Raw genomic sequence first — 22,723 nt, 5'->3', positions numbered from 1 at the left:
CTTTCATTATTATAGGGAAATAAAAGCAATTAGAGTAATTGAAAAGCATATTAGGAATTAGTTCTGACTGAGAGATGCTGCTAACCAAAAGCCTGCTGGTTTTATTAATATGTTTTCTTCCATTCTCAGAGAAAGCCAACAGGTGAGCATTGACCTAGTATCTGCTTTGGCTCAATATTTGGTTTCTTCTGAGGTGCCTTAAAAGATGACAATATATTCATTTTAAATGAGCTTATATAGTAACACTTTGAGATTTATTTAACTTTATTAAAAATCCTAATGGTGCTCTAAATGTAGGCTGGGCTACTGTTAATGTCTGGAAAAGGGCTCATTTGTACACATGTATTACCAAACCAGAGTGAAAACTGATAGCAGGTAGTCCACTCCTCAAACTTACCAGATTTTGGATATGTAATTATGAAGACATCATCATCTCTAATTTCAAAATCATCTAGATTTTCTAGAAAGTCAGCATCAACTAAAGAAGATTCAAAATTATAGCCTTTAAAGTTCAGCAAATATGTGTCTTTGTTGTCCATAATTATTCACCTACAAGTAAAAACAAATAAAATTCTTTCAATTTCTTAGTATTTTATAGTAATTACTAACACTGAGTGTTCAATATATGCCAAGCACCTTTTAAATGTCATGTGTCTCAACCCATGCCATACTAAACAGCTTCCTATATAATAAAACCCTAGTATGCAAATTGACTGAACTGCAGAAGGACCAGTCACTTATGATGCACACTAACCACTAGGGGTCAGACACTCAATGCAGGAGCTGACCCCTGGGGGTCAGTGCACTTTCACAGAGGGAGCTCTGCTCAGCCACAAGGCAGGCTGACGGCTGCCACCACAGCACTGGTGGCGGGAGCCTCTCCCACCTCAGCAGTGCTAAGGATGTCCGACTGCAGCTTAGGCCTGCTCCCCGCTGGCAAGTAGACATCACTCAAGGGCTCCCGGGCTGCCAGAGCGATGTCTGATTGCCAGCTTAGGCTCCATCCCCTGGAGAGCGGGCCTAAGCCAGCAGGTGGACATCCCCTGAGGGGTCCCAGACTGTGAGAGGGCACAGGCCGGGCTGAGAGACACCTCCCCCCCCCCCCCCCCCCGCCCGAGTGCACAAATTTTTGTGGGCTGGTCCTCTAGAATTAAAATCTACACTAATAAAAGAGAAACATGGTAATTAGCGTACGACCGCTACCCTTCCCATTGGCTAATCAGCATATCCTTATGCAAATTAACTGTCAGCCAAGATTGGAGCTGGCAGCCAGGCAGCTGGAAGCGAACATTAGGCTTGCTTGCTCCAGTGACTGCAGACTCCAACGTTCCCCGCCTGACTTGCCGGCCTCTGAGCTGGCAGTTTGAAACATTCTAACAAATATAGAAGCTAAACAAAACCCCAGAAACCAGCTTTCAGCCGGCTGGGGTCTCAGAGCTGGAGTTATACATTGTTTCACAGCGGAAGCCTCAGAGCTAGAGCCAGAGCTAAAGCTGACCCAGAATAAAATAAAAAAAAGAGAGAGAAAAAAAAAAGGAGCGGTTGGGAGCTTCAGTCAACAACCACCAGCCTGAAAGCAGCCCTCAGCTCCTCATCCAGACTGGCCAGGCACCCCAGTGGGGACCCCAACCCTGAAGGGTGTGTGACCAGCTACAAACAGCCATCATCCCCTCATCCAGGCTGGCCAGGCACCCCAGTGGGGACCCCCACCCTGATCCAGGACACCCTTCAGGGCAAACCAGCCGGCCCCCAGGCCTCTATCCTATACAGTAAAAGGGTAATATGCCTCCCAGCACCGGGATCAGCGGAGCCAAGAGGCCTCCTGGCACCGGATCAGTGTGACAGGGTGCAGCGCCTCGCCCCCCCACCCCCCACGAGCCCTGCTCTGTGTGTGATGGGGTAGAGCCAAAATCTCCCCATTGGCCCTGCCCTGAGTGTGACAGTGGCGGCGCCCCAACCCCCTGATCGGCCCTGCTCTGTGGGTGATAGAGGGCGGTGCCCCAACCCCCTGATCTGCCCTGCTCTGTGTGTGACAGGGGGTGGTGCCCTAACTCCCCTATCGGCCCTACTCTGTGCGTGACAGGGGGGAGCTCCCCAATCCCCTGATGGGCCCTGCTCTGTGCATGACAGGGGGCAGCGCCCAACCCCCTGATTGGCCCTGCTCTGTGCGTGACAGGGGGCAGTGCCCCAACCCCCCAATCAACCCCACCCTGAGCGTGACTGAGGGTGGCATCACAACCTCCCAATCCGCCCTGCTCTGTGCTTGACAGGGGGCGGCGCCCCAACTCCCCAATCAGCCCTGCTCTGAGCCCGACCAGGGGCTGCACCTAGGGATTGGGTCTGCCCTCTGCCACCCAGGAGCAGGCCTAAGCCAGCAGTTCGTTATCTCCTGAGGGGTCCCAGACTGTGAGAGGGCACAGGCCGGGCTGAGGGCCCCCCCCCCTCCCCTCCCCCCCGCTCCAGTGCATAAATTTTTGTGCACCGGGCCTCTAGTATATATATATTTCAAAGAGGGAGAGGGAAAAAGAGAGTTGGAAACATCAATGATGAGAGAGAATCATCAATCACCTGCCTTCTGCATGCCCCCTTCTGGGAATTGAGCCCGCTACTCAGGCATGTACCCTGACCAGGAATCAAACCATGATCCCTGGTGCATAAGTTGATGCTCAACCACTGAGCCACACTAACTGAGCGAAAAATCTATTCTTGAATGTTAAATAGATGAGGAAATCCCAGAAGTTCTAATAACACTAGGTTTAGAACCAACACTTATGTTAGTTGTGTTCTTTTAAAAATTTTCTGTGCACACCTAGAAAATGAATTTGTTAAAGTTGCATATGTGGCTTTGTCTAAATTGCATGTCAAAAAACTTTAATTCTTTTACAAACAACCTAAATCGTTTGATCAATAGAGGAAAGTCAGATGTTATAATTTTGCTGAGTAAGAGTAGAAACATCACTTGCATTAGAATTTCCTGGGTTTGGGTAAATGTTCATATTCTAGGCCTATAACAGACTGATAGGATTAGAATTTCTGGAATGTGTGCATTTTAACAATCCTGCTAATCACTCTTAAAAAAGGGCAGGGGGGGAAGGACAAAATACTGTTTCAATGAATGTTTATCTCAACCTCCAGAGAAGGCTTTGTGGGGTATTATTTGATCTCCAATTAAAAGATCCAATTAAGGCCCTACTAAGTTGCTAGAGCTTTCCTAACTCAAGGTGAAGTCCAGGCAACCTTAACTATTGAAAAGTGAGGATAGAGGAGACTGGCTGGTAAATCACAAAGAATGCTTTCAGGAGATAGATGGAATGCTGTTATGACTTTTTTATTATGAAATTTTCCAGGAAAAACCTTGGACAACTCAACCTTTGGAGTGTGGTGAGGAAGAATTTATACTGTATCACATGGACACACACACCAAAAAGCATGAATTCCAGGAATTCTGGATTCGCAGTAAAGAGTGTCAGGCAGCTCACAAAAACATTCTAAAATCACTCCTTTTAACGACTTATTATATTTAGTATGTCTTGCACAGTCTTAAGAGAGAACAAGCTATTTTGTCACAGAAACAAGAAGCAAAGAGTAGAGTGTGGAATGCATTTTTATGTAGGATCTCGGGAATCAAGAGTCATATATGGTTTGTATCTCCTTAGTGAATATAGGAGAAAGTACTTCTATAAAGAAAAAATGTCATGTGTTTTCCTTATTCTTGCCCTGAGTCCAAAAGAAAAGAAGAAAAAACAGAAAATTGAGGAGAAAGAAATAAATACATTGTATGCTGAAGAGAGGGTAAGACTTGAAAGAGGCTCTATGTCTATGTTTTTACTACTCACTGTTACACGTCAACTGATGAAGCAAAATCCACTTCTGATATAACTGCATGGATGACAGGGAATGATGTGCTGCTGTGAAATAAATACTCCCTACAAGTGTATTTTGGCCAATGAGTATTGCTCTAGGGAGTCAACAGATAGCTCAGTTTGAATAAATAAATTAGGTAATACTTTACTGATATTAGAAAATAGGCATGTGATTAGTCCAGACAAAGCAGGAGTCAAAACTGGTGGCGATAATAAAGAGAGGTGCATGTAACCAGTCGTCATATTTTTTTTTATTTTTTTAAATTTTTTTATTGCTTAAAGGATTACAAAGAGTATTACATATGTGTCCTTTTTTCCCTGCCCTTGACAATCCCCTGGCCTCTCCTACCCCCCAGTGTCTTATGTCCATTGGTTATGCTTATATGCATGCATACAAGTCCTTTGGTTGATCTCTTACCCCCCTCCCTTCTGCCCTCCAACCCTCCCTGGCCTTCCCGCTGCAGTTTGACAATCTGTTTGAGGCAGTTCTGCCTTTGTATCTATTATTGTTCAAAAGTTTATAATGGTCTTTGTTATCCATGAATGTGTGAGATCACCAGTCATCATATTTACTTAAATTGGAAACTATACAACAACAACAACAGGTATTTGAAAGCTATAGGAACAGCTTCCTTGGGCATGAAGGATGGCTCATGAATCTTTTAGATCTATCTCAGAAGGCTGGTGTTCCTTTCCAGGTTTTTACTCCAAACATCCCATGTAAAACTGGCTATGGCTATGGAGGTTCAGAGAACTTCATAAAATCACAGTGTATTTAAATTCATTTTCTAAAATGTCCAGGATTGTCCTTCCTAAGTGATTGCCTTCCACTCCTGTTTGTATTAAAATATATTTTATTGATTTTTTACAGAGAGGAAGGGAGAGGGATAGAGAGTTAGAAACATTGATGAAAGAGAAACATCAATCAGCTGCCTCCTGCTAACCTTCTTCTGTGGATGTGCCCAAAACCAAGGTACATGCCCTTGACCGAATCTAACTTAGGACCTTTCAGTCCACAGGCCAACTCTATCCCCTGAGCCAAATTGGTTAGGGCTCCACTCCTGTTTTATATTGCATTTTTTCAGGACACATTACAGAAGATGCAGCCTATCTCTTTTGCATTCTACAATAATTAAACTATGTCTCACACCTGCCCTGACATCTCCCTGGAAACTTTCTCCCATTTGTCAGTCATCTGTTACCTACATAAACTACTCTTTGATAATAATTCTCAGGTTTCCACTAGCAATAGAATTTGATTCTACGGGAGGCTTTTAATCCTTTCAAAGAACAAGTCTTCACTGAGAAAATATAAGTTTTAAGCTGAAGAGAATTTAAGCTTATAAAAGGTTCAGCCTTCTTTTGTTTCTCATAATGTTCATAAATTAAGACAATAATCACTTTTGTGAGAGTGGCATCGCCTAAAGAGTAGAAATGAAAGGGAGTAGACTACTTATTAAAATGAATAGCTCAGCCAAGAAGCTCTGATTTTATAATCCAAATTTTCATTGAACTAAATGGTGTAGGGGCCTTTTGAGATGTTTTTCCTGTTGTCCTTCAGTAGGCCAGTTGGCTATAACTCTAAGTGAAATCCTCAAGTTCTTAAAATACATAAAAAGACAAGACAAATTGAGTATGTGGGTTGAGGATAAAGACTAAGTTATTGTATCACAGTTATATGGGGCTTTTTCAAATCCCCTTTTCTATTTTGTCTTTAGTTGGTAATTTGGACAGACCATTATTGGAATAGGACACAACCTCCAAAATCTTAGAAAATAAGATTTCACCAAGCAGTGGAAAGTTCCATGGAAGCAAAAAGCTTAGTAATATTTTTAATTGCTGCATGTACCATATCATTGCTTGGTATGGAAATGAGAAAGCTAAAACAATTCCTTTGTCACAGATGCAATACTATCTCTTTCACTTACAGCAAATTTCAAGTACACAATACAGTATTAGCTATAGTAACCATGCTATGTATTAAATCATCAGAACTTCTCATTGTTTAACTGAAAGTTTGTACCCCTTGGTCAACATTTCCCCATTTTCTCTACCTCCTAGCTCCTCAGAAACCACCATTTCATTCTTTATTTTAATGATTTTGAAATTTACTGTTGGGGGTATGGGTGAGACCTTTCCCCCCATCTTTGAACCATCATTGTAGATTCTTTCAGAGTAGAATTTTTATCATGTAACAACATGAAATCTTGCACATAAGAGATCTTATCCTATTTACCAGACCTTTGGCAAACAATTCTGATTTGTCATTGACTTTAATCGACCAGTTAGCTAAAATACAACCTAATGGACTCTCAGATGGAACCAAGACCAAGTCTCCTGTTTCAAAACAGAAAAAAAAAATCTAAAGAAAGACAAGGTCAAAACAAATGAGTTACAAAACAATAATGATCAAAGCAAGTTCCCAAAAGAGAAGAAAACAAGCAAAGAACAATTGTAAGCAAAGATTCATTGCAGACAGACAGATGAGGGCTCTCAGACAGACAGAGCAGAGCTCTCAGACAGAAACTGATTCCCTCCCAGGGAGGAACTGGGATTAAAGTCATAGAGTCTTACCCCTGCCTAAGTGATACCAGAGGTGACTCCTTGCTGAGTCCTGGATGGCTAAACAGACCAGAGCGCAGTGAGAGAGGACCCCTCCTGTGCCCCCAGGATGACTTACCCAGTCAGACTTGGAGTCCACAGACTCCACAGAGACCTGTTTCCTTCCACCAGCTGAGTGTTTCAGGCCCCTGATGCCTTGAGAGGGAGAGCAGGGAGAGTCCCGAGATAAAGAACTCTCAACAGCTGCTGGGAAATCCCTGTAGTCCCTGTCATGGGGTCAGCCTGCCACAAGCAGCTGGGACCCTCAGCCCAGGCCCTCGGGGCCTTACCGGGGTCCACACAGTCCCAGAAGAGTCGCCAAAAATTGTAACTGAAAATCCAGATTCTGTTGCCTGCCACAGCGAACACCAAACTCTGTCACTGAAGTTCTGGCATTTTTGGAAACATCTACAAAGTCTGGATCAACACGAAAACAACAACAAACCCCACAACTTGCTGACACCCAGAGTAAACAAAGGCAGGACTTTTTGTAGAGGGGAGACAAAATTTGAAGAGGTGGCCAGGATGGGAGGTAAGTTTTTCTGTTTTTATAGTTTTTTGCCCTCTTTGTCTCTGGAGCTGGGCTCAGCTGCAGAATAGTGGCAGCTACAAATGCAGTAGATTCCTTAACCACTAGATGGCACTCGTGAGGATATTTTCAAGACAATTTACTGAATGTGGTTGATAGATGGCAATGGTGTCTTTTCATCATTAAAAGAGGTATGGAAATTTAATACTATTTAGATACCAGAGGCCCGGTGCATGAGATTCGTGCACTGGGGGTGGGGGGGGGGGGGTAGGGGGAAATGTCCCTCAGCCCCGCCTGTACCCTCTTGCAGTCTGGGACCCCTCTGGGGATGTCTGACTGCCAGTTTAGGTTGGCTCCCTGCTAAGCCAGTTAGTAGACATCCCAGGAGGGGTCCTTAGCGCTGTCATGGAGGTGGGAGAGGCTCCCACCACCGCTGCTGCGCTGAGATCCCTGCTTCTGGTTGAGTGGCGCTCCCCCTGTGGGAGCGCACTGACCACCAGGGGGCAGCTCCTGTGTTGAGCGTCTGCCCCCTGGTGGTCAGTGCACATCATAGTGACCAGTCATTCTGCTGTTTGGGTGATTTGCATATTAGCCTTTTATTATATAGGATTCATTAGAAAAAGCAATCTGAGAAATACACCCTGTCTTTAGCAAAATGAACTAACTGCATATGAACAAAAAATTCTTATTAAATGTGAAAAATGTGTTTGTATCATATGGTAATTCAGAATAAAATTCACAAAAATCTCATTTCTCCCATTCCCAACCACAACACAAGCTTTTGGCATGTGCTTAATTTTGCATCATAAAAAATATGGAATGATGCCTTAACCGGTTTGGCTCAGTGGCTAGAGCATCAGCCTGCGGACTGAAGGGTCCCAGGTTCGATTCTGGTCAAGGGCATGTACCTTGGTTGCAGGTGCATCCCCAGTAGGGGGTGTGCAGGAGGCAGCTGATCAATGTTTCTCTCTAATCGAAGTTTCTAGCTCTCTATCCTCCCTTCCTCTCTGTAAAAAATCAATAAAATATATTTTTTAAAAATATGGAACTAGAAGAAAAAAATCATACTTGTTTCAACACTCTCTTTTTTATATAACTATCACTTAATATTTTTGAAGTGTAACTGCAGGACCTACATGATTTCCATATTCTCAGGTATCTTTCATAGAGTATTCTCTATGCTTATCCATTAAATAAAGGATTTGTTCCCTAGAAGCCACATCCTAGCACTGATTCAAACTCAAGCCAAGGTTTTAATTATACTGTCTTAATTCTTCTGCAATCCAGTAAAAGGATACACTCTATTGCTCAGCAGTTTGGTGGTGGGGGAGATTATTTTCTATTATCTATAACTAATCTCATCTTATTCTCAAATCCTCCTTCTCGCTATAAAAATAATGTAAGCCTAGATTAAAGATCCCATATCTCTTTCAGTGTTAAACAGTGACCAGTAAATTTAATGACAATGGAAACTTCCTGTGAGGGCTGTTTCTCCCCTCTCAACAGATCTTCGAATTTCTCCTTCCCAAACGGGCCTATGACAGGGGAGCTTAGTGTCCACATGTTGACACTTGGAGTCTGTGAGTAGCCAAGGGCATGAGTCAAGAGCTATCCCACCAAACTCTGCTCTCAGCCGGTTCTGCACCATTGCTGTTCTGCCATTGGGTCATCATGCTGCTTTCGTTTAAATCATTTTGTGAGATATTTTAAGTTAGGTTCTCTCAGGAAACAGACTGAGATTAGTATGCAGACACGCAAAGTGCTCTCAGGAACAATACCTGTGCCAGAGTGAAGGAAGCATGAGTGGGTGGAGGGAAAAGTTGGACTGCAAAGAAGTTACCACACACACACACACACACACACACACATGCACACACACACACAGACACACACAGCTAAGGAGCTAAGATGCCCATCAGAACTGTTCTAATTGAAGTAGTTTTGCTGCTACAGATGCAAATGCGGGGCAGCATTTGTGCAACTGTAGTTGAAGGAAGTTGCTACCTGCATTGCTAAGTAATCTTTTGTTATCTCCTGAAGTAGACTTTATGATATAATGGCAGAAGATAGAGTATTTTATTTGTCTTAGTCTATTCAGGCTGCAATAACAAAATACCCTGTATCGGGAAGTTTATAAACAATAGACCTCTATTTCTCACAGTTCCAGAGGTTGGGAAATCCAAGATTCTGATACCAGCTGATTCATGTCTGATGAGAACCTGCTTCCTTGGCTGCCTTCTCACTGTAACCTCACATGGCAGAAGGGGGGAGTGAGCTTGCCAGGGCCTCTTTGATAAGGGCACTAACCTCCATAGCAGTCTTACTGCTCCCACATAATTTGGGTAGGGCCGGTGGAATATGGTGAAATAAGAAAGATGTGCAAGTTTTGTAGACAAAACCCTGTGAAGAGCTTTGCTGGTAACTGACCAATTTTGAACATGTTTATTAATTTTCCTTTTAAAATGGATTTTGCATATTGAAACCCCCACCTAACAGAGGAAATTGAGGACCAGAGAGTAAGTGACTGTTTCTCAAGCTCCCACAGTTAGGAGAAGAGCTGTTATCCCAATTCTCACCCTTTTTGACCAGAACCAGCTACATTTTCATACTAATGAATATTTTAAATGTCAGTAGTGCTCTAAAATATTAGGTATTAAATCTTCACTTTCCCCCCTTGTGCTTAAGCTCCCTGGGGCAGGATCAACAGTGCTGGTTCATCATCAATTGAGCACCAATATCAGAAACAGAAGTCTCAACCTCCCCATATAAAAATACACGTGCACGGAGGCAGCTCCTATATCAAATAGAATCCCGGAAGATTAGTTAGTAGCAAGGAAAGAGATATCAAACGCTTACCTTTGAGACTGTGCCTAAAATGCTCCTTCAATGTCATCTTCAAGGGCCTTAGAATCAATATTTACCTTTAAAAACAAACATCTTTGAAGCAACAGATCCTAATGTCTTAGGGGTCTTTAGATAGAGATGGATCTGGTATTTTAAAAACAAAATTTAGATGTCAGAAGATACGTCCAAATATAAGGAAGTTCTTTTAGAAAACTATCCCAAAGGTATAGGTGAAAAATGTTCAGATCCATATTTTCAAAATAGTCTAAGTTCTATAAGAATCCATCTTAAAGATACCATCAAATTTGAAGGATAATTTAATGATTATATCCCATTTAGAAATAGTGTAAACATAACTTTTATGTGCAAAGAGAAAACAAAAGATATGTGTGATTTGTTTATTGCAATATTCACTTAATGTAGTGGTCTGGAATCAAACCTGCAATATCTCTGAGGTATACTCTATATGCTTTTATATATTATCATATATTTTATAAACATAAATAATTATATACATATGGTATTATATGGAGTCAATAAAAATCAATATAGTACCATATATATGGTAATATATAGGATAAATAAAAGGAATGTAGAAGTACTCAATCATGACTACATTTGAAGACATAATTGAGGAAGAATTCATGGAATCTGAATAAGAGGCTCAGGTTCCAGAATAAAACAGCTTACTGTATTGTTGTTCCTTATCCTAATTTTAGGACACAGATCCCTAATTGCCAGTGTTGTGCCTATAGATACCCCAATGTCCCGTTCTCATACTGGAGTTTGACCTTTGATAAATTCCTCCATGAGAGTATCTGCCTTCTGCTTGATCCCTAAATGCTGTTTGCCTCGAGACTCATCTTCTCTGTATGTGGCCATATAACTAAATGGTTGGAGTAAGGTATTTTCAGAAAAGAAGAGTTGATGTCAGTTCCATAACACCGATCACTTGTTCCCTCTGGGTACCCTGGGCCCACTGTGTCAAGTTGGGTCTCCCCACCAAGGTTGCCGAGCCCTGCGGGTCCAGATTCTCAACCCTCCTGTCTTTTCCCTAATCAAACTCTGCCCTTTTCTGAAATCATCTCACTCTAAACATCTAATTTGCAAATATATAGGCAGATTTTTATATAGTCTAGTGATAACAAAACATGAAAGCTCAGTAGGTATATACACTCCTTGGTGGTATAAATTACAGTCATGTAGGCATTTAGGAAACAATGCTGGATACTATTTTGAAATATTTGCAGCTAGAATTTCTGTGATAAAACAGATTTTATTCTCTAATGACAGCTTTTTAATTCTGTCACCAATGTTCTCTGTAAATATTTTCAACAATTTGTCTCTGGGGATTAAAAGACATTTGATCTCTCTCCTCTTGTACTATAGCTCAATGGCATAATATGCATAATATCAAGACAGAATATGAGGAAGTTGCCTTGGAAGAGAATGAAAATGACATTAGAAGTATTTCTACTTTGTCTAATAAACGAAAGGGAAATATGCATATTGATTTAAAGCCTGATTTTAAATGATTTGACAGTAATTCATGCATTCAACAAGGAGTTAATAAGAAATAGCTGTAGGCCCAGGTCTGTACCAGGCACTTTGGAATTTAAAAGATGAAGAAACCATTTTCTCCGACATGAATACTCAGCCCCACAAACATGTAATAGCTAAGCCTGTGAAATACTAAACCACAAGTGTGAAAAAATAAACTATAAACAAGGAAATGAGTGATGTGAAATGAAGTTGAAAGTACTATTTAGCAAGCCAGAAGAGACTATTGATATGAATTTAAAGCCACACCTACTCACCTCCAATCAAACCTCAGGTTTGAACTATTCAGATTTTCAGTAGTGACTTACTATTTCATCTTCCAGTTCTTGGTCAGCTCCTTCCAAATTTCCCTGGAGAAAAAGAGGCTTTTGCTTCTCTGCTATTTCATATGTTGGAAGCATCTCATTCTCATTTTGGAGTGTATCTAGTTTTTTACTAAAATGTGCCATCTTTACATCTTGGCTAATATTTTCAATGATGTCCACAGCATTTTCAGGACGCTCATCTAAGATCCTGGTCAGCATATTAGAAAGATGGTCATATCTATCCAAAAGAGAAAGTTCCAGGTGTTACCCACGTCAAAAGCGTTTCAAGAAGCATTTCATGCAGACTCAGGGAGCTGGTGTTTAGGAAACCAACAACTCAAAACCTTCAGAAATTTTAAGTGAATAAACATGGTAACTTCCACTGCCAGAAAAACCTATTCTAGAATTTTCCTTCAAAAATATCTCCAATATGATATGAATATTTAAAATATTAAAGAAAAACATATTGAAGAAAGATACATATTTTATATCAGGAACATTTCACATTTTATTTGAGAATGAAATCTCTTAGTTATATATGTTAAAGTGATTAACATTTTTCTTTTTTTCCCTTTCCCAACTCTTGCCAAATCCAATTTGATTCATAAATCCTACTGACTTTCTAAAAGATATGTTATCTTCTGTTACATTTCCTAAGCCAAATATCTACTTCAGTGTACTTTAAACCTATTAGAAATACATTTCATATTGCAACCCCTGCCCACATGCAACTGAAAGAGACATGTCATAAAATATTATTCACCTTTATTAAAATGTAACACATCTAATACAGTATTTTTGTTCTATTAAAAACACTGTCCTAGCTTTTTATTTCATAACTGTATTAGTGAAGCTGCCTCTAACCTCTCATTAATTCATTACATCCTATATAATAAAAGCCTGATATGTTAAGTCGTCCAGTCATCTGTTCAACCAATTAAAGCATAATTTGCTAATGATGTGCTAAGGCCCCTCAACCGCTCGCCATGATGTGCATTGATCAGCAGGGGGCAGACACTCAACCAGGACCTGCCCCCTGGTGTCAGTGTGCTTCCACAGGGGGACCGCAGCTCAGCCAGAAGCCAGGCACATGGCTGCCTAATGCAGCAGCAGTGGTGGGAGCCTCTCCTGCCTCTGCAGGCCTAAGCTGTCATTCAAACATCCCCCAAGAGGTCCCAGACTGCAAGAGGGCACAAGCCGGGCTGAGGGACACCCCCGAGTGAATGAATTTCATGCACCGGGCCTCTAGTTTTATACATAATGGTGAAAGTATGCCTTTTCAAATACCAGACTTACAATGTGAATTTAAGAACTGAATTGTCTGTTAATGTGCTCTCAGGTTGGATAGAAAATACTCTGACCAATAAGAAAACTTGCATAAATTTTCTCTCTGACAGGTAAGCATTTAATCTCTCCAATTTCATTTCTAATAATTAGTTCAATGATAACTTCTGCCCCAGTGAGATAAATCTACTGCAAATCACTTTAATATAATTGCTAAGTCCTACCTGAGAGCCTTTGCTTGCTGTGTCCCATATATATCATTTCTCTCAAGAAATTATTTGCAACCACTTTGTCCTCAGGTCGGCCCTGAAAATCATTCTTCCTCAGTGTAGAGTGGGCCTTTCTGAGATCACAAATATGCTGCTTTGTATTTGTGTAAATGATATACCTCCCAATCAGCAACTGCATTCGGTTCTTATATTGTCAAAATTAGATTTTTGTTTTTGTTTGTTGTTATCTCAATGTATGTCAAATAGGGTCTGCATACAAGAGAGTGAGGGTTTATTTTTAGGGAGGAGTTTTTAACGACTGGCTCTAAAGTACCTAGAAGAAAACAGTGAATATTAAGGCATTCATTTATTACCACAGAGACTGAGCATTTGGAAATGAAATAAAAGTTAGATACTTAAACAATGTCCACTATAAAAAATCAGTAAAGGAAGCTTGCCCATTTTTGTGTTTGTATTAGGTTTTAAATGGTTAGTGAGATCTCGAGTATGTATAAGGAGCGCTTTTGGACTTTTCACAAAGTTTGTAAATTCCTGCTTGTTATTTAACCCAGAGCATTATGATGAGAGTTTATATGAGAAATTCAAGTAGAGTCCACTACTGAGCAGCAGATCGCATCCCTAAAGCTTAAGAAAATTGTAGTTGAAGAGAGTAATTTGTAAATAACATTTTAAATGGTCAATCTTGAGTTTTGTGAAAGATTGCACACATTAAATATGAACACTTTTTATTCTTTAGACCTTAAAATTATGGTGGCGCCGAACCGGTTTGGCTCAGTGGATAGAGCATCGGCATTCGGACTCAAGGGTCCCAGGTTGATTCCGGTCAAGGGCATGTACCTTGGTTGTAGGCACATCCCCAGTAGGGGGCGTGCAGGAGGCAGCTGATCAATCTCTCTCATCAATGTTTCTAACTCTCTGTCCCTCTTCCTTCTTCTCTGTAAAAAATCAATAAAATATATTTTTTTTAAAAAGAAACTACCATTAAAAAAAAAAATTATGGGGGCTAATTCCCCCGGTTTGCCTAGACTAGGAGTTTCTTCAGATGCAGAGCTTTCAGCGCTCACATCAGGATAGTTCCAGAAAAACAGATAACTGGTCACCCAGGACTGGCCTGGTGAGAACTCAAAACCAAGCCAGGCGAGCACTCTGATGCTGACAGCAGAGCCAGGTGCTCCCCATCACTGGCAGAAAGCTCCTGTTACAAGCTTCCTGAAGGGTCGCTGGGACTTCACTATCCCTTTGGTCTCCTTCACACCCAAGATTCCATAATTCCTAGGCTTTGTTTCTCTATGCCAAGGGTCTTTAAAGAAACTAGAGGAATCCCCAACAATGACCTATTTTGAGGCCTGTGGTGCAAAGAGTTATTAAGCCACCAACTCATACTAATACAGACTTTTCAAAGGTATTTCCCCAAAGAAACACACTCTCACCCAGATATACTCACACCCCCTTTTCTTTGGATACTTTCCTCTTTTTTTCCCTCCAGGACTTACAGATTTAAGCCTGACTTGCTACTGGTCTTTAGTAGGTAAGCCTTAGCATTCTGAACGGCATTCTCAAGCATGCTGGGGGCCGCTTCAGGCTCAGGCTCAGGCTCAGCCTCATCCAGATGACGTTTACTGTCTGAGTCTTCCTCCTGAGAAATGTCACATCTCAGGTCTTCCTGTTTAGAGTTGTTATGGTTCGCGTCCCTCGGCTCATACAGGTGACCGTCGGTTTGCTGAAGCTGTTGAAAGGTGTTCCCCTTTGACTGGACTGTTTGATGAGGCGTTGATTCTCCTTCATCAGATGATTGTTGCAAGTGGTCAGGGTGAGGTGTCCTGACTTCAGGAATCCCCCTCGCGGTCTTCTCTGAGCGCCACGGTGCAGCGAGGTGCTGTCCCGACAGAGCCAGAGGAGGAGGGGAGGAGGGCTCCCGAGGAGGCCCAGATGGCGATGCACCTGGTCCCGCGAGGTCATCCACAGGTGGCTGCCTCTAGACGGCGGGTCCCGAGTTGGGCTGCTCCCGGGCGGGCTCCCAGGCGGGCTGCTCCCAGGCTGGAGTCCAGTGTCGGGCCCCTGCTCTGACTCCGGGTGTTCAGATAATCCAGGCTGAGGATCTTGGGTAGAAGCTGCTGTCAGTTCGTCCCACGGCCTCCCTTCTTCCCGCGATTCCTGGTGTTCTTTTTCTGGCTCCAGGGCACTGGAGTCTTCCATAGAAGGAATCAAGAAAAAAAAACAAAAAACTTCTGGATGAAAGGGATTGTGCAGATGTGGAAAGAGTCAGCGCTGGACAGTCACTTTGCTGAGGTCTGCTAAGGGATTTCTGGGTCCTACTTGCTCTGCAAATTTGCAGCGTCCTATCTCCATAGCAACCCGGGCAGGGTTCCTGGGAGAAGCAATATGGAGCACATCTGTTGCCAGGATTCTAGGGAGTAGACCAGGAAAAGGAAAATCCTAGATTTGTGATTTGGCGAAGCCTCTGCTCCTCTTCCTAGCTCAGCCAATCCGACCTGCAGCCGACCAGTCCTGGTTGGAAACCTGAGAAAGGGTAGGGCCCCTGAGCACAAAGGAGGGGGAGCCAGGACCCAGCCCCTGGATTTTCAAGTCTGATAGGTTGATTCCAGGAGCGAGGTGAGGGGCGAGTTGTGCCTTAGTGGAGGGACAGTGCATTTACAGAGCTTTACAGAGGGGAGGGGGGGGGGGGAGAGAGAGAGAGAGAGAGAGAGAGAGAATATGAATATGAATCTTGAGTGGCAGGTGTCCATGAGACTCCAGTGTGCAGATCAGGAGAGCCCAGGACTAACACTTAGAAGACAAAGGTGTCTCATCATGCGAATCAAACAACCAAACTCAGGACATTTTTAGAGAATAAACAAGGAAATCCTACTTTTGCTCTTTCCCCTCATGTGGAATCTGCCAGATGAATAAGCAGAGTATTACCTTCAAGGAGAAGGCAATGCAGGTTACCCTATATAAATAAGAGAGTTCATGGGTTACCTGTTTTGTAATAATTGAAATCCAAATTAACCTTAAAACTACATTTGATAGTATAATCCTTATTTTTTAAATATATTTGATTGATTTTTTATATTGAGGAAAGGAGAGGGATAGAGAGTTAGAAATATCGATGAGAGAGAAATATTGATCAGCTGCCTCCTGCACACACCCTACTGGGTACGTGCCCGCAACTAAGGTACATGCCCTTGACCAGAATTGAACCTGGGACCCTTCAGTCTGCAAGCCGACGCTCTATCCACTGAGCCAAACCAGTTAGGGCAGTATAATCCTTATTTAGAATATAAATATGAATTCATAATTTTTCAATATTTAAGGTCATGACTATGGCTATTAACTCTTATTATTCGGTCTCCAACATGAAGAAGGTACATAGGATTGGACCATATCTGTAAATTAATTAAATACTTTGTTGTTAATTTTTACTATATCTCTCTTTTTTTAAAAAATGAACCAATTAACACTTGGTATTTGACACTACATTGATATGATTTCCAATCATAAATTCTAACTTCATGGAAGAATATACTCTTTATCTCCCCTCTCACCCAACTGGGTGGGAGAAGCATTGAACCCTTCAACAATTTCATAAAAGCTGGGGACCTTTACTCTTCCCCAAAATACACATGGGTACATACAGGCAAGATGTTGCATGTAATGTCTGTTGGTTCAGGGACTCCTTGAAGTCAGATTGTCCGGATTAGAACTCTTGAAATTCATCTGAAAGCAAAATAAAAGATAATCTAGAATTACAATGTATTGGATGAATATACCTTATAGATAAATTAAATGATGACAGTAATGTAATAAGAGACAAAAGAGAGGAATTGAGAATACTCTTAAAATCCCTGCACTAGCCCGGCTGGTGTTGCTCAGTGGTTGAGCATCGACCTACGAACAAGGAGGTCACAGTTCAATTCCCAGTCAGGGCACATGCCAGGGTTCTGGGCTCAATCCCCAGAGAAGGGATGCAGGAGGCAGCCAACAGATGATTCTCTCTCATCACTGAACTTTCTCTCTCCCTCTTCCTTCCTCATGGTAACATTTTGTGTAACTATGATATATGATCCCTATCAGGAAATTAACATTCATGGTTCCCAGAGCTTATTCAGAGTTCGTCAGTTTTACAAGCACTCGTGTATCTGTGTGTGTGTGTGTGTGTGTGTGTGTGTGTGTGTATAGTTCAATGCAATTTTATCACATGTATGGTAATCACCACCACAAGTCTGGCAACTAGTAATCTGTTCTCCATCTCTTCAAATTTATTTCCAGAATGTTAAATAAATGTAATCACATAGGATATGACCATTTGAGACTGACTGAGAACATACTTTTAAAATATACTTATCTATGGACTTTTTAGATAGAAATTTTTTTTTACGTTATCAATGAGTGAAATGATTAGAAAGTCTTTTATGTTGTTTTTGTTTTATTTTTATTGAATTTATTGGGGTGGCATTGGTTAATAAAATTGTACAGGTTTCAGGCATACAATTATATAATACATCATCTGTTTATTGTATTGTGTGTTTACCACCCCAAGTCAAGTCTCCTTCCATCATCATTTATTCCCCCTTTACCTTCCACCTTCCCTCTCCCCCTCCCTCTGGCAATCACCATACTGTTGTCTGTGTCCATGAATCTTTCTTTTTTAGTACATAGGTTTGATTTACTCTTAGGCCTTCACGTTTCCCTTTAAGTTAGGCAGTAATTTATTTATTCTTTCATCCACAAATTTACCCAGTAACTGTTACATTCCGGGTACCGTTTTAAGCACTGAACAAAATAGGTTTTTTAAAAATCCCTGTTTTCCTAGAACTAACATACTAGTGGTGAAAGTCAGACACTAACCAATGAGTATAGTACAACATCACACTGTTTTGTGTATTGAAAGGTGATAAATGTTCTGGAAATAAGAAGGTAATGTAGAAAACTAGTAATCAGAGGAAGTGTCGGCAGGCGCACTGGGGAGGTTGCATTATTAAATAGGGTAGTCAGGGTAGGCCTCATGAACACAGTGGTAGGCAGAAATGAATGGACTGTGTAGTGAAAAGAGTTTTTGTCTCATGTTTCTACTTGATTCCTGAACATCTTCCACAATTTGCCAACATCCTTTTCCAGAGAATACATTCTTTATCTCCTACAAACCTGTCTGTATTTTTATTTACGACACTTCAGGAAGTATTTCGTTTTATGGGATGATATCTTTTATTCTAGAAAATACTACTGTTTTATCAATTGTAACCTTTAATTTGGAGCCACAGCCTTAACTGTAGACATATTCCATACTCAGTCCTTTTCTCTAGATTCTTTCTTCACCTCTATCACAGCCAGATTTATCAGAAACCAGTGAGACTTATGCTTTAGTGCCCCTCCCTCTGACAGGCCCATTGCCATGCCCTGCGCTTAATTTTCTATTCGTTTTCTTATGAGACCCCTTCTAATCATATGAGCTTCTGCCCTATTTCTATATAGGACTCAGAAGGAAAAGGCTCATACAAATAAAAAGCAACCCAGTGTCCTGATTTGAACTAAGATTATAACTTTGCAAATGAGCAGTCTAATTCTCTTGGGTTTTGTTAACTTTCAGTGGATAGATGCAATTCACTGTGGCTTTAGTTAATTTTGAGTGCAGTCTTCTGCAGAAGCTTCTTTCACAGTGAGAAATTAACACTTTGGGGAACATCTATGTGCCATGTTGTTACTCTAAAATACTTTGACCCCTACTGAAACCCCAAACAGTAGAAATTATGGTCCCAAACTCTGAGTCAGAGCACTAAGGTACTTGTGTCAGTTTATACAGCTAGAAAGTTTGTACCTGGATTTAAAGCCAGTTCTGTCTTAAAGTTCATGGGGCCTCCTCCCAACACAACTGTAGTGCTCTTTTTACTTTTCCTAAGTTGATACATGATTTTACCAAGATCATCCAGAATGCAAATTAGAGATAAGTGTGGGGGATAAGGTACTCAATAATTTTCCCAATAAATTACTTAGTAATAGGAAATTAGATAGACTGCATTTTCCCATTTATTAAATTTCATTCAATTTCACAGGATTTCTATTTCCTCTAAAAGTTCATAATCACATCTCATTCTTGTCTGATCTCTTCTTCCATTAGTCTAACAGGAAGCACACATAGCTAATCTGATCAGCTTCAAATGGAACCAAACCTGAGTGAAATCCTGGCTCTGCTTCTGGTAGGGGATTTGGGGACTGGAACAGGCCGTGTTCCCCTGGGCAGGATGGCTTCCTGTGGCTCTTTGTCCATCAGAGTGGAAGAATGAAACCACAGAGGGAAGATGGTAAGCAAAGGTGGAAATTGAAGAACAAGTAGAAACTCCCACGTGGGGAGGGGGAAAGAGTTCCACCTAGTTCCTTTTTCCAGGTTTATAAAGGCTGCAGTTTGGGGGGGTTTTTTGTGCCTCTATATCCCCTCTGATTGGTCAGTATTCCCCTTTGATTTGGTTACTATAGTAACTCCTGAGCTCAAAGGTCAAACCTCACCTGGGACTGTGAGGCTCTCCTCCCTCACTGTTCTCCTATTCCCTCTGGGCTTTCTTCCTCCTTCTTTATTTTTTAAATTTAGACATTTTGCTACTCCCAGTTCCCTTGTCTTATGGAAATGTAACTGCTGCCTCTTCAATGCCTGTCTGATGGAAATGTAACCTTTTGCAACTCTGTAAACCCTGTGTTTTTTCCATGGGTCCCCTTAATTTTAAAAATTCCCCAAACCTGCCTATTTCACCCCTAAAAATTCCTATTTTACTACTTCCTTTTGTAAAATGGGCATTGTAACATGTGCTGTGTAAGACTCTGAATACTTAGTGAATGAAGTCTGCAAGCTTCCTTGCTTATAGCAGTTGCTCTCCATGAAACTTCAAGGCATTTCATCCCTATTAGTATTGGGGGCTCATTGTATAGATAACAGCTCTCCTGCAAGTTGTACTACCTGGACATTGAACAGGGTGCCTTTGGGGGCTGATGTGCCCTTCGGAATACTAGGGCTTGTTCAGAAGCAGGGTGGTCTTATGTCAGGCTATTGCAGAAGAGGTTTCTACTCAATGAGATGCTGAATTGGAAACCTCTATATTCTTCTCTCTCAACTCCTATTAGAGTTTGGACCTGAGCTATAGCCTCTGCTTCAAGGTTCTTAACCAAACAAATGTATGGTTTTCCCCTTTTCTGTGCTGATTACTTCTTACTAATCTGTTTCTTCTGTGGACAAAAGGGGCCACATGCTGACCTGACATGCTCAGGGGAGGCCTGCATGGCGGTCTTGCAAACTAAGAGACCTAAAGTAACCACAAAGGAGGGCCTAAAATTAAACTTTAACTAAAAGCAGTTGTGGTGGGTAGTTACATCCTAGGCTGGTATTTTCACTAACAAGGTCAACCTTTACCTTAACTGAGCCTATCTGTCTTTTTGCATCTATAATAGCTTATCTTTGAAATGTCTGGGTAACTTGTAACTTCTTTTTTCCAGACCCCTTGAGGTACAACCTAATGTGCCTGGGCTCCAGGACAGATACCACAATTCCTTCATTATTATCCTGTTCATTTGCTGGAGGCTAATTCCAGCATGTCACAGATGCAAGAAGTTTCATCAAAAGGTTGATGGAACTTGAGGATTCAGCAGGGCTGAAGATTCATTGTTCCTGCACCCACCTAAGTATGTGTCTATCATCTTACTTTTTATCCAATCCCAGAGGTTTCCCTGCTTTGCTTTCTCCCGCCTCTCTAGTCTGTCACCAATGGATTTCATGTAACCCACCTGTTCCTCCTTTGGTTGCAATGTACAATAATAGATAAAACCTGTCATTTTCTGGAGAATTATCTCACTTCATTGACACTCTGCTTCCCAGCAATTGTCCACAGTTTGGCTCAAATAAACTCACAGAAAATTGTTTACAGGTTTGAATGTTTTTTTACGTTAACACTTCTTAGTAGAGTACAATTCATCTTAAAATTTATCACCAACTATAGTCATTATGCCATTTAATTCAATTTCACATCATCTGGGATGTATATTTTAAATTCAACCTGCGAGTTCCATTTTTTAAATGTATTCTTTTGTATTTGGTATTACCTTACTATCCAAACTGGAATATAAACTTCTCTGTGGAAGTAACTGTATTTCCTCAAAATTTTCTTAACTACAGAGAGCCTAGCAGTGAGCCCGTTGATTTCAGTAAACCCAGTGTTTGTTGGTTAAAGTTTCTACAAAATGTAAATATATAACAAGAGAATTCTCCCTACAAGTATTTAAATGTAAATTATAATATTACTATTATTAACACAGTATTTTATAGTGTGCAATCTCTTCTCCCTAACATCTCTCAAATATCATCCCAATACACCAAGGTTGTGGGTTAGATCCCCATCAGGGCACATACAAGAATCAACAAATGCATGCATAAAAAAGTGGAACAACAAATTCATGTTTCTCTCTCTCTCTCTCTCTCTCTCTCTCTGTCTCTGTCTCTCTCTCAAGATCATTATATGAAAAGAAATTTTAGTGATCTGGTAAAGTATTAAATAGATCCATGTGCTTTCATAAGAGTTCTCTATTTCAACATTCACAATTATTTTAAATCAAAGAATTAATGTTTAATTATAATAATAAAATAAATTTTAATGTTTCATTGATACTCAATTTAATTGTAGGTAAAGAAAAAAATACTCACTAAGGAAAACTCAGAACATTTATAATTCCTATTACATGCTTCCTGGTTTTTAATTTATAATACAGGATATCAATGCAGACTATCTACTAAATCATTTTAATTTTTAAAATTTCAAAGTGCTTATCAAACACCTGGCAACTAACCTAAGCACAGTTTACTAATTTATTATTAAATTAACATTTGCATAAGAAGCACAAATTAATGTGTATATTAAAATAGCTTCTCTGGTTAGTAGATTTTTTTAGAATTCTTCTACACTGATTTTACTCTCCATTTAAATCCCAGATGAACTTCAAAGGCAAATCTTTCATATTCCTTTCGAATATTTTGTCAAATCTTTCATTTTGCTCCACTGTCAAGTTATGTTTCCAGTCTCCAACGGTACCTAGAAATAAGCACATGATCAGCACCTGGGTGAGTAAGTGGCACTATCAGGGCAAGAGTTTCTTCCCACCCACTTTCATCTCCTCTTCAAGCCACGCTAAATATCTGGTAGTTCTCCATGGGTTTGATACTTCATGTTTCCTTGTTAAACAGAAATGAACTAAGAAACAAACTGAAAAACACTTCTATAATTCACTATCCTTAGCTATTATGCTTTCACCAACCACTACCATTAAATTATAACCTTTATTGAGATGGTATAACAAAAGTAAAATAGAGGACTAGGTTAGAATTTTTTCTTATATTTTACTAAATACCAGGCACCAAAGAAATACAAGTACCATATCATTTCACTCATATGTGGAATTTAATGAACAAACTGAACAAACAAACAAAATAGAAAGATTCATAGTTAGAGAGCAGACAGACAACTCTGGTACGGG

General features: G+C 40.7%; 2 protein-coding genes and 1 long non-coding RNA gene across 5 annotated transcripts in view; 1 reads left to right on the top strand and 2 right to left on the bottom strand.

Moving 5' to 3' along the window:
* LOC139012111 (amine sulfotransferase-like) overlaps positions 1 to 9,936 on the bottom strand; it is a 23,631-nt gene extending 13,695 nt beyond the window's left edge. The window contains exons 1-2 of one of the 3 annotated variants that reach the window (XM_070417525.1): positions 9,850 to 9,936; positions 398 to 549 (exon numbers count right to left, since the gene is read on the bottom strand). In XM_070417525.1, the coding sequence (XP_070273626.1) occupies positions 398 to 539 (142 nt within the window). In that variant the 5' untranslated portion in view covers positions 540 to 549; positions 9,850 to 9,936. Of the gene's footprint in view, positions 1 to 397; positions 550 to 3,836; positions 3,897 to 9,849 lie in introns of those variants that run through there. The other 2 variants (XM_070417526.1, XM_070417524.1) reach the window with 2 other exon arrangements.
* On the top strand, positions 6,516 to 21,093 carry LOC139012114 (uncharacterized). Its single transcript, XR_011471800.1, has 3 exons — positions 6,516 to 6,996; positions 19,332 to 19,515; positions 20,696 to 21,093. It is a non-coding gene; the product is annotated as an uncharacterized lncRNA (long non-coding RNA).
* The window catches only part of LOC139012112 (amine sulfotransferase-like), a 20,088-nt gene continuing 18,417 nt past the window's right edge, over positions 21,053 to 22,723 (bottom strand). Inside the window, exon 7 of the mRNA XM_070417527.1 lies at positions 21,053 to 22,281. Within this exon, the coding sequence (XP_070273628.1) occupies positions 22,160 to 22,281 (122 nt within the window). The 3' untranslated portion in view covers positions 21,053 to 22,159. The remainder of the gene's footprint in view (positions 22,282 to 22,723) is intronic.

Source organism: Myotis yumanensis, unplaced genomic scaffold (genome assembly GCF_028538775.1).
Source record: "Myotis yumanensis isolate MYYU_CA2020_CCGP unplaced genomic scaffold, mMyoYum1.0.hap1 SCAF_6, whole genome shotgun sequence".
Lineage (NCBI taxonomy): Eukaryota > Metazoa > Chordata > Mammalia > Chiroptera > Vespertilionidae > Myotis > Myotis yumanensis.
This window is presented reverse-complemented; position numbering and strand designations above follow the sequence as displayed.